Raw genomic sequence first — 13,226 nt, 5'->3', positions numbered from 1 at the left:
TGTGTGTGTGTGTGTGTGTGTGTAATGGAATAAAAAATGATAGAAACTTTATCAATATTTATTTGACATTTATAGTATGTTTCATAGGTTTTAACTGATAAAATAACTCTAATCATGAAATATTCCCTGGATTCCTTTAAAAACCACTGTTCTTCTCTGACTCCCTTTCACATTTATAGATATTCATAGATTTAAAAATATACAAGTTAGTCATATAATCTCATGGGACTGTCCTTAACCATGGTATTATTTGGATCAAAATGAAACATACAAAATATTTTTCTTAATTTGAGAAAGAAACAAACACCTAGAGGTAAATATTGCCTATCAGAAGAAGAAAGTAGCTACCATGAAAAGATTAGAATTTTTTCCCCAGAAACTGAATCTTAGAAATATAAGAATATATTAAATTACATATAGGCTAAATATTAAAGTCAATGTTGAAACATATTGTGACACTGTTGCAAAACAAAATTGGCATTTACATATTGAAAATGAAATTCAAGAGTGTGAAGACAAGTTTAAAAAAATTGAAATTTATAGAGGATGAGGGAAATTATGCTCTTCCTTAAGTACTACTTTCTATCTTAAATGTAGTCAAGTAATCTTGACCTGTAATCAAAGAATGGAGACCTGCTGTAAAACTTACATCTTACCAACTACAAACTGTCACTGTCAACCGACACCAGCCTTACAGTCTGACCCAGATCATTTTCATTTGCTCAAAAAGAAAAATGTGTCATTTTTATAGAGCAGGTGGAATTCTAGGTCAGAATAAGCATAATTTGAAAAAGAGAGAAAAAATACTATCTTAATGTAGCTCTCCTTTCCCGAGGCAGTAACCCTTAAAGTGTCTCTAGGGGATATCAATGTTTCTTTCTCAGTGTTTCAAGGTCTCTTTGTTTCAAATATGAACTACTGTAGTAAAAATTGAACAACATGTGATACAATGGGCACTGCCTTGTATTAACCACTTTCCTCATTTTGCTGTGACCTCTTATCTCACAAAAAGGAATTTAAGCCAGGAAGGATTTATTTCAGCTTGTAGTTTGGAAGTATCAGTCACATGGTGGAAAAGGCATTGTAAAGAGAATGTCTAACAGAGAAAGGAAAATAACAGTGTACTTCTCGCCTTCCTTTTTCATTTTAATTCAGTCTGGGTACCCCTTGCATAGGATGCTGTGGCCCACTTTTAGGGAAGATCTCTCGGCTCAGTTAATCCTTCCTGGAAACATCTAATAAACCCCCACAAAGGTGTGCCTGGAGTGCTTCCTAATCCAATCAATATGGTAGCTGAAGTTAACAGTCACACTACATGAGTTTGTCTTCAAATGATATGAGTTTGTCTTCCTTAAAGAAAGAATAGTTTTCTTAATAAAAAAAAACAAACAAACACCACTCCTGGCTGAAACTAAAATGAAGGTAGGCAAAAGTAATGCTACATGCAAACTTTTATACAAGAGACCATAAAGAATTTAATGAACTCAGACCATAGAGAAACATAGATAGTTGTAGATGGAGGAGATTTAAAGTAGTAAGATATTAATAAATGTAAAATCTAGGTTTCCATGAAAGCAATTAAATAAATGTTTGTGCATTTTGTGTTCTCTACTATGAACCATACGTATTGAGGAAACAACTTATGGGTGTCACTATGTACTTCATACACGCACTTATCTTGTAACATATTGCGAGAGAGGGGGGGGGGGATGAAAATAAATGGGATAGAGTCTCCAAACACAGAACCTTCTTGCTGTCCTTCTCTGTACCCAATTTAGTCCCTATATTTAATAAGAAGATTGTAGCATCTGTGTTGTACAGCTGGACAACAATGCATTGTACGTAAAGTGAAACTTTTAATTAGAAAACTTACAACTTGGGATTTAAAATAGAAAATCTATAATCTATCCAAATTCTTTCCATTTAAAGCTACTACTTAAGACCAAATGAATATTTGAGTTATTCCTATGGAAGTAAATTATTTTCAATCCAGGAAGAAATAGTCACTTATAAAAATCCTAGTAACAATTTTCCCTCCTTCCTTTCTTAGCAGTCCCTCCTTCCCACTCCTTTTCCCCCATACCCCATCCACTCCTCCTTTATCCCTTTAGAAAAGGGCAGGCCTCCCATGCATATCAACCAGCTGTTACATATCAAATCACAGGAAGACTAGACACTTCCTCTGCTATTCCTGCTACGGGAAGCAACCTGTAGGAGGAAATGTCCAAAAGGCAGGCAACAGAGTCAGAGACAGTTCCTGCTCCCACCATTAGGAGTCCCACATGAAGACCAAGCTACATAAATGTTATATATATATGCACAGGGCCTAGGTCAGATCCATGCAGGGTCCCTGCTTGGATGTGCAGTCTCTGTGAGGCCCTACGAATCCAGGTTAGTTGATTCTGAGAGTTTTCTTGTGGTATCTTTGACTGACTCCTACAATCTTCCCTCACTCTCTTTTGCAGGAATCCCCAACCTCCATCTAATGTTTGGCTGTGGGTCTCTGCTGTGGGTGACTCCTCTCCAAGGATAGTCTGCTATGAGTACAGTGAAATATCATTAGGAATCACTTCTCTGACATTGTTTTTTGGTCAGTCATGTTTGGTTCAATCCTGGGTCTCTGGATTATTCAGCCTCTGAGTCCTGGCTCTCCTGGCAGTGTCAGGAGTGGGTCACCTCTCATGGCATGGATTTCAAGCTAGACCAGTCATGGGTTGGTTGCTCCCACAATTTCTATGCCACCTTTACCCCAGCACATCTATAGACAAGACAAATTGTAGTGGAAGGATTTGTGGCTGGGTTTGGGTCTTGGTCCCTCATTGGAATTCTTGACTGGTTGCAGTAGAAGGCCAGTTTAGCCTCTGTATCCCCATATTCTCCATTGCTAGGAGTCTTAGCTAGAACCGACTTAATAGATTTCTGAGAAATCTATGTGTCACATGCACACACACACACTGTGTGTGCAGAAAGGCACTTTAGAGAGTAGAGGGTATATGCATGAGTACTTTGACTAGTATGACTTGTAGGTACTGGACAAAATGGGGAAGTATATTCATTACCTGCATTTGACTTGATGCTGGCCTTAGTCACGTTGTAGTCCTCAGTTCTCACGAACAAAATTGGTAGATCACGTAGTTTCCAACTGCATGTTTTTTATTAGTTTAAGGGATGTTCTTGTGTATTTAATTTGTTCCGTAGTGATACTACACACTCAACTAGTTGGAGGCACATAACCTAATGGGGATTTATATTGTTGCAATTTCAAACCATCTCTTTGCCACAATTGTGATATCATAATGAGGTAAATAAAACTCCACAGAAATGAAGAGCTTAACATCTTACAATGGTTACACTAGTGTGTCATATTTGAGAATCTGAAGGTTTGAAACAGAATGTTCCTATATAAGAAATATACCTGTAAAATTTATTAGGCTCTCCTGTTGTTTTTGTCTCTTTACACATGCACCAGGGCCATCCTTTTACTTTTAATCTTTAATGCCTATAAATAAACAGTGAGGCAGTTCCAGTCTGATAAAACACATTCTGAAGACTTGTTTCCCAATTAATTAGTTTAACTTCTAAATAATTTAGTGCATCTTCTAAAAGTGGAAGTCTCTGCCACCACTTGCCAGATACAGCAACAGGGATTAATATTATGCGTTATTTGTTTCATCCTAATTTGGAACACGGCTTACTCCAAAATGGGGAGTAAATATACCTATATCATAAATATACAAATATTATAAATTTTATTAACTTTTTATTTGTTGGTAAACTTGCTTTGTCCTTAGAAATATTTCAAGAATTTATCATGTTTATAAAAAAAGAAAACACAAGTGATTTCACTTTTGAAGGATAGTTATGTACTAATATTAAATCAAAGGCATGTAACAAAATATAAATAGTTGAGCATTATGACGTTGTTATACGTTTTAATAATTTGATGCCTTTAAAATAGATATATGAGGAAACTTATATGGATGTTTATGTAGAACTTATGTATCTTCTTGCATATATAATATATGAGAGAATACTATGACTCAGATATAGTATTGGATAATAATGCATATTTAAAACACAAATAGCTTAGTTTGGGGACACACTGCTTCCTATAAGGCAATTGCATTTAAAATAATACTCTTCATCATTTCTGGATTTTAAATAAAATCATTAAAGTTAAAAGTATGGAGTTTTAAGTAAATTAACAAAATTCATTTGAGGCTCAGAGCTCTTCTGAAAATTTCACAAGTAATAGGGTAAACATGCATTTCATTATACCATTTCCAAATCACAACATAAACTGAGTTATCAATTGGTTGCTCCTTTTTTCTCTGAGTTCAAACTTGGCACCTGTATTACTCTTCTATATACTTGAGGATGCCAGTCACTTTTGAATGGTCAGTGAGAACCAAACCAATAATCCAAATATCTGTTATAGATAAGGAATTATAGAATAATTGCAGCTTTCTACTGTTTGACCCTTTTGATCTCAAGGGTGTCTTATCTGAGCTACTTAGAGATTCATTGAGCACACAGGAAGAAATCACTCAAAGCCAGCTTGGTTTGCAATAGTAATATATCCAAGAGAGATATGTAGGAATTTAAATATGTGTTTCAGCCAGTTTCATCTTGTTTTGAAAGGACCTCATAAAGAGTGGAGATTAGTCATGGATGATGGTGCACAGCTATAATCCCAGCCCTCGGGAAGCTAAGGCAGGGGAATCATAAGTTTCAAACCAGTTCCTAGGCTACATAGTGAGATCTTGTCTTCAAAACAAAAACAATATTGTTAAGTCATAACTCTGGCTAAACTAATGCCTGTGTTGCTCACGTACAAATCACTGGGAGTCATGCAGATTGACAGCGGTGAGGCATGTGTACATAGGATTGGGTTAACTTTGATTTTTTTTTCCTAGAGACTGCCCCTGTGAAGTGTCCAACCCAACATTACTGTGTCGATTTTTTAGTGCAGAAATAGTAATTCTTCATTTCTCAGGTTTTTGTTCCTCTACTCTTCTTGCCAGATCACCAGAGAGAAAAGCAAACAGTGAGGAGACACATGTCAAGGAAAGGACTGTTGTGTGAGAATATTAATGAAAACATCATATAGAAAATCAGAAAATACAGCGCACTGAGTCTGAGTGTTACATTTGGACTGCCAGGACTTGACAGATACTCTGTACTGCATATAAGATGAGAAGAAAGGGATCTGTTTCCATGCTATGCAAAGCTATCCTACTAAAATACATCCAACAAACAAACAAACAAACAAACAATGAATCCCACAGTTTTAAATGCACAACGACAAAGTCAAATCTTTTATAACCTGTGGCCTTTCACCAGTACATGAAGCAGTTAGTAGAAAAATATGCTTTGGTTTGAAATTCCAACATAGTTCCCAAAATATGTTTAACTGACATGATAAAAATATGTTGCTAAACACACAAAATAACAACACAATAAGTTTGTGTCTCTGTTATAGTTTAATTTTCTCAGTAGAGACTTTTATATCTTTAGAAAATCCCATTTAGGAAAATCTAGTTGAATTATAGCTACATTCCAGTATGGTCTGTGCTATCAGGAAACAACCTTTAGGATGGATGACTTTTTAAGGGTTTTCTGCAGTTTCATGTGACAGTAGAGCAGTCATAATCTTCTAAAGATGTGATTTTATTGTGGAGGTAGTTACACAGCCTTTTTTCATGAGTGTTTTAGAATTTCTAGATCTAATTTACGATCACCCACTCTCATTATTTCTTGTCTATCTTTGAGTAAAAGTTTATTTTGCAGGTATAAAACATTTCTTTTAAGGAAATGTAGCTTTACTGAATAGGTTCTTGTGAAAGAAGGGATATGAAATATGAAATGATTTGTTACAGAGGACATGAACATGAGGGAAATCATTCTTTGTTTGTCATCTATGGTGGCTTCACCATCAAATATTTATTAGGCAATATCATGTTTCGGTCTGTGTTTTTTGCTACGCCATATGAAATTAATGCACTTCAAAACCCTGACCACCTAAAGTTAATATGCTTTATATAAGGAACTGAACTCTTTCAAAAAGGAAGCATTTTTAGAAAATAGTAATAAGTAATCAACTTAAAATCTCTCTTTTTAAAAAATACATTGGAAATACACTCAAGGAGTGTAATCTAATCTAATCTGTTCTTGACCTCATTTATGGGTTTTGATGAAATATTTACTGTACAGAAAATGTATGAGCATGCGATGCTTAGACATACTTCGAATTATAATATACACACCCCTGTCAGCACCATTCCAGTAACATCTGACCTGGTATTTTCTTCTTTCCAGTGAGGCTACCAGCATTTTCCTTATCAGAGTTTTAAAGATCTTTGGTAATAAAAAACTCATACTCTTGTATTCCAGAGATGTATTCGTTTGTGTTTCTTCCAAATAGGTAAGAGAACCTTTAGGCAAGAGGTTCTCAAGTAGAGGGGATATGGATAGACCTTTGCAAATATCTAGGGATATTATTGTGACTGAAAAGGAGAGATGCTACTGTTATCTAGGGCAAAGACCAGGGATGGTACTGAGTATTGAAAATGGGGTAACCTCAACAAAACATTTGTAAACAGCCCAAAAGGTCAATAGTGCCACTGTTAAGGTAGCCTCCCTGAAATAAAATTATACTCTGTAGCAGTCTATTAAAATGCATTTTCATTTATTTATGAAAAGTAGTCAAAGTAATTATAAATATTCCCATTCCACTGCTTTCATATGTGCCACTCATTTCTCATCCAGAGTTCCAACTTTTTTTCACCAAATGGCATGCTGCAGTTGCTCTTCTCCAAAGATTAATCATATGTGCATGGTTTATTATTAAAAACAAAACAAAACAAAACAAAACCTGCAGTTTACAATGGGAAAGGCTTTATTACAGCCCTGGTGGCTTTTTATTTGCTTTTCTTTGAAATGACTAGATTCATGAAGTGTGGAAATTGCCTCATGCAGCTGCTTTTTCCTCATCCTCTGTCTTTCTCTCTTCATCCTTTTTGTTTTTTTATTCTGGTTGGCAGAACTCCACTGATTGCAGCCGGAGTCATTGGCGGTCTCTTCATCCTGGTGATCATGGCTTTGACATTTGCCGTCTATGTCAGGAGGAAGAGCATCAAAAAGAAACGAGCTTTGAGGAGATTCCTGGAGACAGAGGTAATGTTTCCACCAGATTTTCCTTAGTTTGGGGGTTTCCTTTAAGTTTTACAGCCTAGATGATGCTCTGTTTGGAGAGATGATTCCCATCCTGAGTAAAAGATATTTTAGTAGCTGTTGAGCCAGCATGTGTCTAAGGAGAGGCCATATCAATGGTATACGTGAGAAATAAATAGAAATTCCTTGTTTGAAAGTGTGAGCTGTGTGAATTTTAATTAGCATCACTCAACTGGCAGCCAATTATTAATTAAACCGAAAGTGAAAAAGCTGAGCATACAGGTTAAAGCCTAGAGCTGTAATAAGATGAGCCTTTTAACACCATTTATGAGATGTACTTAATATTATGTGTTACATATCGAGGATATAAATATTATTCATAAATTATCACCATTTTGTGTATGTGGACACATGAGTTCTTTAGCATGAAAGCTGATAGTTTGCTTTAGACAGGGGACAAGGGGAGAACTATCACAGAAGACAGTGCAGTAGCAGTGCCTTATTGAGTTCCATCTTATCTCTTGGTTCTGATGGTCCCATCTGAGTCTGCCGAACAATTCAGAGGAACTCTGGGTGTCCCTCTAGGTATACTTTCCTTCTTGTTGTCAAAATGACAATCTGGATATCGATTAAGACTATTAGGAATGGAGCTACTCATCCTTTCAAAAATGTAGCACACTGGAAATGGTTTATATCTTAATTCTTGTGCCTTCAGAAGATTCTGAAGAGGATATGATTTCATGGTTCATGCCAAGATATGAACCTAAATATATTCCATATGCAGTTGTACATATCTCTTGCCCAAAGTGCTGAAATCTCCTCACCATTTCTACATTTTTTTTTTTTTTTGGTTCATTTAAGCTATTCATCACAGACTGGGGAAATGGCTCAGTCAGTAACCAGCTTGCCTCCTAAGCATGAGGGCTTAAACTCAATCCATAGAATTCACATTAAAAAAAAACAAAAAAAAAAAACAACTAAACATATTGGCATAGTGGTGGGTATAATCCCAACACAGGAACAGGTGGATCCCTTGGGCTTACTTGAAGAACATTTTCTTGTACTTGGCAAATGCCAAGCCTGTATCAGACATAGTAACCCCCCAAAAGGTAAACAGTGTGTGAAATATGAAACCATAGGTTATCTTCTGGACTACCCACCACATACACATACTTGTGCATGTAAACACACATGCACACAGACATGTTATGAATCATATGTAGCATCTAAAAACTCTGCCACTATGTCCTGTAGAGTAGCCTGGAAGGACAACCTCTTCTGGAGGGCTTTTTGTTTTTTAGTTGATGCTGCTGTTGATTTTTAAAATGTAATTATTTAAAATTCAATTATTCTTTTTGAGATTGTCTTACTTGACCTAATGAAATTCTTAATGTTCTAATGTATGTTTTTATAATTTAAAGTAAGAAAGTGGTAAAGTGTTAGATTTCTTGTCAAACTGTTAGGAAATAGACTGGCTTTGTTGATACATTTTATCATGCTTTTCCTAAAATCCTTGCTACCTCTGTACCCACTAAACTCAGGCCCACTCCATTGGTTTAATGGGTCATGATGCTCACAGAAGCATAATAATAATGGCCAGAATGGAGGGCCACAGCACAGTTAGCCTTGTAAATGGATGTCTTGAAATACCATCACGATTCTAGACAATTGGAGTAGTAGAAATCTTCAATTATTTTCTCATGCAGAGTATAAAACAGACTATATTTTTGTTCCATTTTTTTTAAATTTTAATTCCTTTTTATCCAAAGAATTGAACTTTTGAATGCTTGTTATTTCTCCTATTTGAGAATGAATTATACCAGAAAATGTTATTCTAGGATGTAGGCTTTGGGTGCTCAAAATGCTCTGTAGTACAGCAGATTCCATGACCCAAGAGCAATGCCTTCCAAAACCAAGGCATATTTGTAACTGTAGATACTACTAAAGTTTATATGTACTGTTTATTCCTATGCATTCAAAATCTTGATGAAGTTTGATTTATCTATCAGATGTAAAATGTAAATTAAAGTTACTATTAATGAAAATAAATCAATTGCTTTAATGAAAATTATCTTAAACATATGGATTTTTTCTGAAATACTGCATTTATTATTTTCCAATTATATTCCAAAATACAGGTAGCTGAAATTTCAGAGTAGGAAATTATGGTTGGTGGGTGACTAATTTAGGCACTGTATCACCTATACCAGTGATGACTCTTCTGCTAAATGACACCTTAACAATTATGTTGAGTGCTGTAGAGATGGCTCATGGTTAAGCACACTGGTTCCTCTCCTAAAGGTCCTGAGTTCAATTCCCAGCAACCACATAGTAGCTCACAAACATCTATATTGAGTTCTAATGCCCTCTTCTGGCATGTAGATAGGTGTACATGCAGATAGAGCACGCATATACATAAATAAATGAATCTTTTTAAAAAGTAACAATGATTTATAAGTTTCAGCCGAATTTTACTTGTTGGCCACACCCAGCTCTCTCTTGAGCTGCCTCTTCCTACTCCTATTTTACCCATTATATTCATCTCATGTCTGATGTATTTTATAAATTCGTGCTTCCTTCCCTCTGATGCTGACCCCAAATTGCATGGCCTCTTTATTATTACTATTACTATTATTATTATTTTATTTTTTTAATTATTTTATTTATTTATATTCCAGTCATTGCTCTTCTCTTGGTCCCCCCTGCAACTGTTTTCATCCCATTGCTCCTCCCCGTTTCCTTCAAGAGGGTGCCTCCCACATCAAGCCTCCCCTTTCCTTGGTGCCTCAAGTATTAAGCGCATCTTCTCCCACTAAGGCCTGACCAGGAAATCCTCTGCTACATATGTGCCTTGGGCCTCAGACCAGCCAATGTATGCTCCCCATTGGTGGGTCAGTCTCCTGGAGCTCCCTGGGGTCTGAGTTAGTTGAGACTGTTGATCTTTGTATGGGGCTGCTCTCCCTTGCAGCTTCTTTATCCTTCCTCTACTTCAACCACAGAGGTCCCTGACTTCTGTCCAATGGTTGGGTATAAATATCTGTTTCTGTCTCAGTCAGCTGCTGGTAGGGCTTCTCAGAGGACAGCCATGCCAGGCTCCCATATGTAAGCATAGAATAGTAGTGTCAGGCCTTGGGACCACCCGTGCCCCATGAGATGGATTCCAATTTGGGCTGGTCATTGGACTGCTTTTCCTTCAGTCTCTTCTCCATTTTTATACCATCAGTTCTTTTAGACAGGAACAATTCTGGGTCGGGAATTTTGACTGTGGGTTGGTAACCCTGTCCCTCCACTTAAGGCTCTGTCTATGTACTGGAGATGGATACTTCGAGTTCGCATTCCCCAATGTTGGGCATTTTAGCTAAGGTTACCCCCAATGAGTCCTGGGAGTGTCTCACCTCCTGGGTTCTGGTACTTTCTAGAGGGTCCCCACACCTCCCACTCCCAGAAGCTGTTTATTTCCATTCATTGTCTTGGCTCTCTAGATTTTTCTCCTGCCTCCTCCCTACCCCATATATGATTCTTTTCTACTTTCCTCTCCTCCTCCTCTCTCCCACCCAGGCCCCTCCATCCCTCTGCCTCCCATGATTATTTCCTTTCCTGTTATAAGTGGGATTGAAGTCTCCTCACTTGGCTATTTCTTCTTTGCTACAATTCTTACAGCCTGTGGGTTTATCCTTAGTATTCTGTATATTTGGCTAATAACCACTTATCATTGAGTACATACCATGCATGTTCTTTTGGGTCTGAGTTACCTTGCTCAGGATAATATTTTATAGTTCCACAAATTTACCTGCCAAATTCATGATGTCCTTATTTTAATAGCTGAATTGTATTCCATTGTATAAATGAACCACATTTTCTGTATCCATTCTTCAGTTGATAAACATCTGGATTTTTAATATTATTCTACTTTCATTGTCTTAAGACTGATCTTAATATACAACTATTTGGAAGCCAGAACTAAGAAGATTTCATCCCTATTTGCTATTGCATCCCTTTGTCTCCCAAAGTGGATTTATTGTCTAGAAACAAACGCTCTACTCATCTCACTACTTAAAATGAGTTCACAACTCACCATCATAAATAGATAACACCTGGTAGTCCACAAAAAAAAAAAAAAAAAAAAAAAAAAAGCAGAACTTTAGACTTCCTCAGGTGGGAATTGAGATTTGACAAGAACCTCATGTATTTCATGTAGTCACTGCCCAAAGGATTAGTATCACACTAACTACAATCCCCTTCTAATGGGATCATGTTTGCTTTCAATTATAGTAAGTGCTAAGAAGGGACTATTTCTGGTTAGATGCAACATTTCAGTTCACCTAGACCAAGAACAGGTGCGGAGACAGGATGGGACTGTGGTGGATATTTCAATGGTAGTGTTTGTCAAAGAAATGTATGCTGGCATACTCTTCTAAAAGCATTAGGAAAGAACCAGAGGGCAAGAAGCAGAACTGAGTACGGATGAAAGATACACAACTTGCTGCTTTTGCTTTGCAGCTGGTAGAGCCCTTAACTCCCAGTGGCACAGCACCCAATCAAGCTCAACTTCGCATTTTGAAGGAAACAGAACTAAAGAGGGTAAAAGTCCTGGGCTCAGGAGCTTTTGGAACTGTTTATAAAGTAAGTAAAACACATTGCTTACCATCAATTATTTACGTTGTATTTCAGGCAAAAAACAAAAAACAAAAAACAAAAAAACAAAGTATCTACTTTACCAACCTAATTTCTTTTTTATTATTATTAAATTATTTTATTTACTTACAACCCTATTTCCTGGTGGCCCCTCTTCCCAGAGTTCTCCAGTCCCTCTCCTCTCCCCTTTTCTTCTGAGAGGGTGCTCCTTCAACCACCCACCCCTACCTCACCCATGTCAGTGTCCCCCTTCCCTGGTGGATCAAGTTCCTACAGGATTAGGGGCATCCTTTCCCACTGAGACCAGATTAGGTAGCCCTCTGCTATATAATTTCTTTTTAATATCAAACCTTAATAGTGCTGAGAATTTGCTACACAGGTAAGTTCATTCATTTTTATTGAACAAGCTTGGGTAAATGCAGTCTCTAGAGAAAGAGACTTTCAAGTACTCAACCCAGCAGAGTCCATGCAATGCCCTTTGAGTCTTTCAACATTTTCTTCTCTTTAGCAACGTTTCGTTTTCTTCCCCCTAGTTGTTGCTTCCTGTGCTTCCAGAGCTTCCTGGGTAACCTCCCACAATCCTTTGCTCTTCCTTCTGCTCTTTTATTCTAGGCTCTGTCAGTACCTTATTAATTGATCACTTAAAGTCCATATGAGTGTGCAAATATATTATTAAAATGAGATTATAACATTTTTCTAACTGATCACATATATGGGTTAGTGGTTAATATTGGTAGTTTTAGTGTCCTTGTAGCTGTTAATTAAAAAAATAACTATTGTACAATTGGCTTTTACAGATTGCTGTGTATTTTCTAAGTGATTTATTTATCATTGATTTTTTTTTTACAAAACATGTTATAGATAGATAGAAATTTAAAAATTTTACGTTTCAAAATGCTCAATGCTTTCCCTACTTAATAAGACAATTGGTATGGTGGTATAACCTCTGTTGTGCTAGAAACCTTTCATGAACCCCAAAAGACCACTAAGGAGCCAACGCTGATGTAATCACATTAGGCTCTCTTTATTACAAACTGGACTTTGGGTTTATAGCTGAGCGACAGGATGGTTTTGGTGAAGCAGCAGGGCAAGGTTTTATAGGAAAATGGGAGTGAGTGAGGGGTATCCAGCCTGACGAGCATCCTACTAAATTTCCATTGTAAGCCCACAGGTGGGTGTACTGCAGCAAGACTGTACACTGTCACACACAGTCTGAAAGTGCATCTGAACCAAGCAGACTAATCTTTGATTAACTTGCTAGGAGGTAGCTACGGAGTAACTCTGGCCAAGGACAAGTGGTGGGGTCCTTCCTGGTACTTGGGTGCAGCTTGGTTTCATCTTTGGGTGAAGTTCTCAGGCCTTCTCTCTCTCTCTCTCTCTCTCTCTCTCTCTCTCTCTCTCTCTCTCTCTCTCTCTCT

General features: G+C 37.1%; 1 protein-coding gene across 6 annotated transcripts in view; it reads left to right on the top strand.

Annotated features, from left to right (window-relative positions):
- The window catches only part of Erbb4 (erb-b2 receptor tyrosine kinase 4), a 1,014,420-nt gene that overhangs the window by 785,539 nt on the left and 215,655 nt on the right, over nucleotides 1-13,226 (top strand). For all 6 annotated transcript variants that reach the window (XM_021197417.2, XM_021197414.2, XM_021197418.2 and 3 more), the window contains 2 exons: nucleotides 7,044-7,176; nucleotides 11,674-11,796. In XM_021197417.2, the coding sequence (XP_021053076.1) occupies nucleotides 7,044-7,176; nucleotides 11,674-11,796 (256 nt within the window). The remainder of the gene's footprint in view (nucleotides 1-7,043; nucleotides 7,177-11,673; nucleotides 11,797-13,226) is intronic.

Source organism: Mus pahari, chromosome 5 (genome assembly GCF_900095145.1).
Source record: "Mus pahari chromosome 5, PAHARI_EIJ_v1.1, whole genome shotgun sequence".
Lineage (NCBI taxonomy): Eukaryota > Metazoa > Chordata > Mammalia > Rodentia > Muridae > Mus > Mus pahari.
The sequence above is the reverse complement of the archived record's forward strand: the minus strand, read 5'-3'. Positions and strand labels throughout refer to the sequence as shown.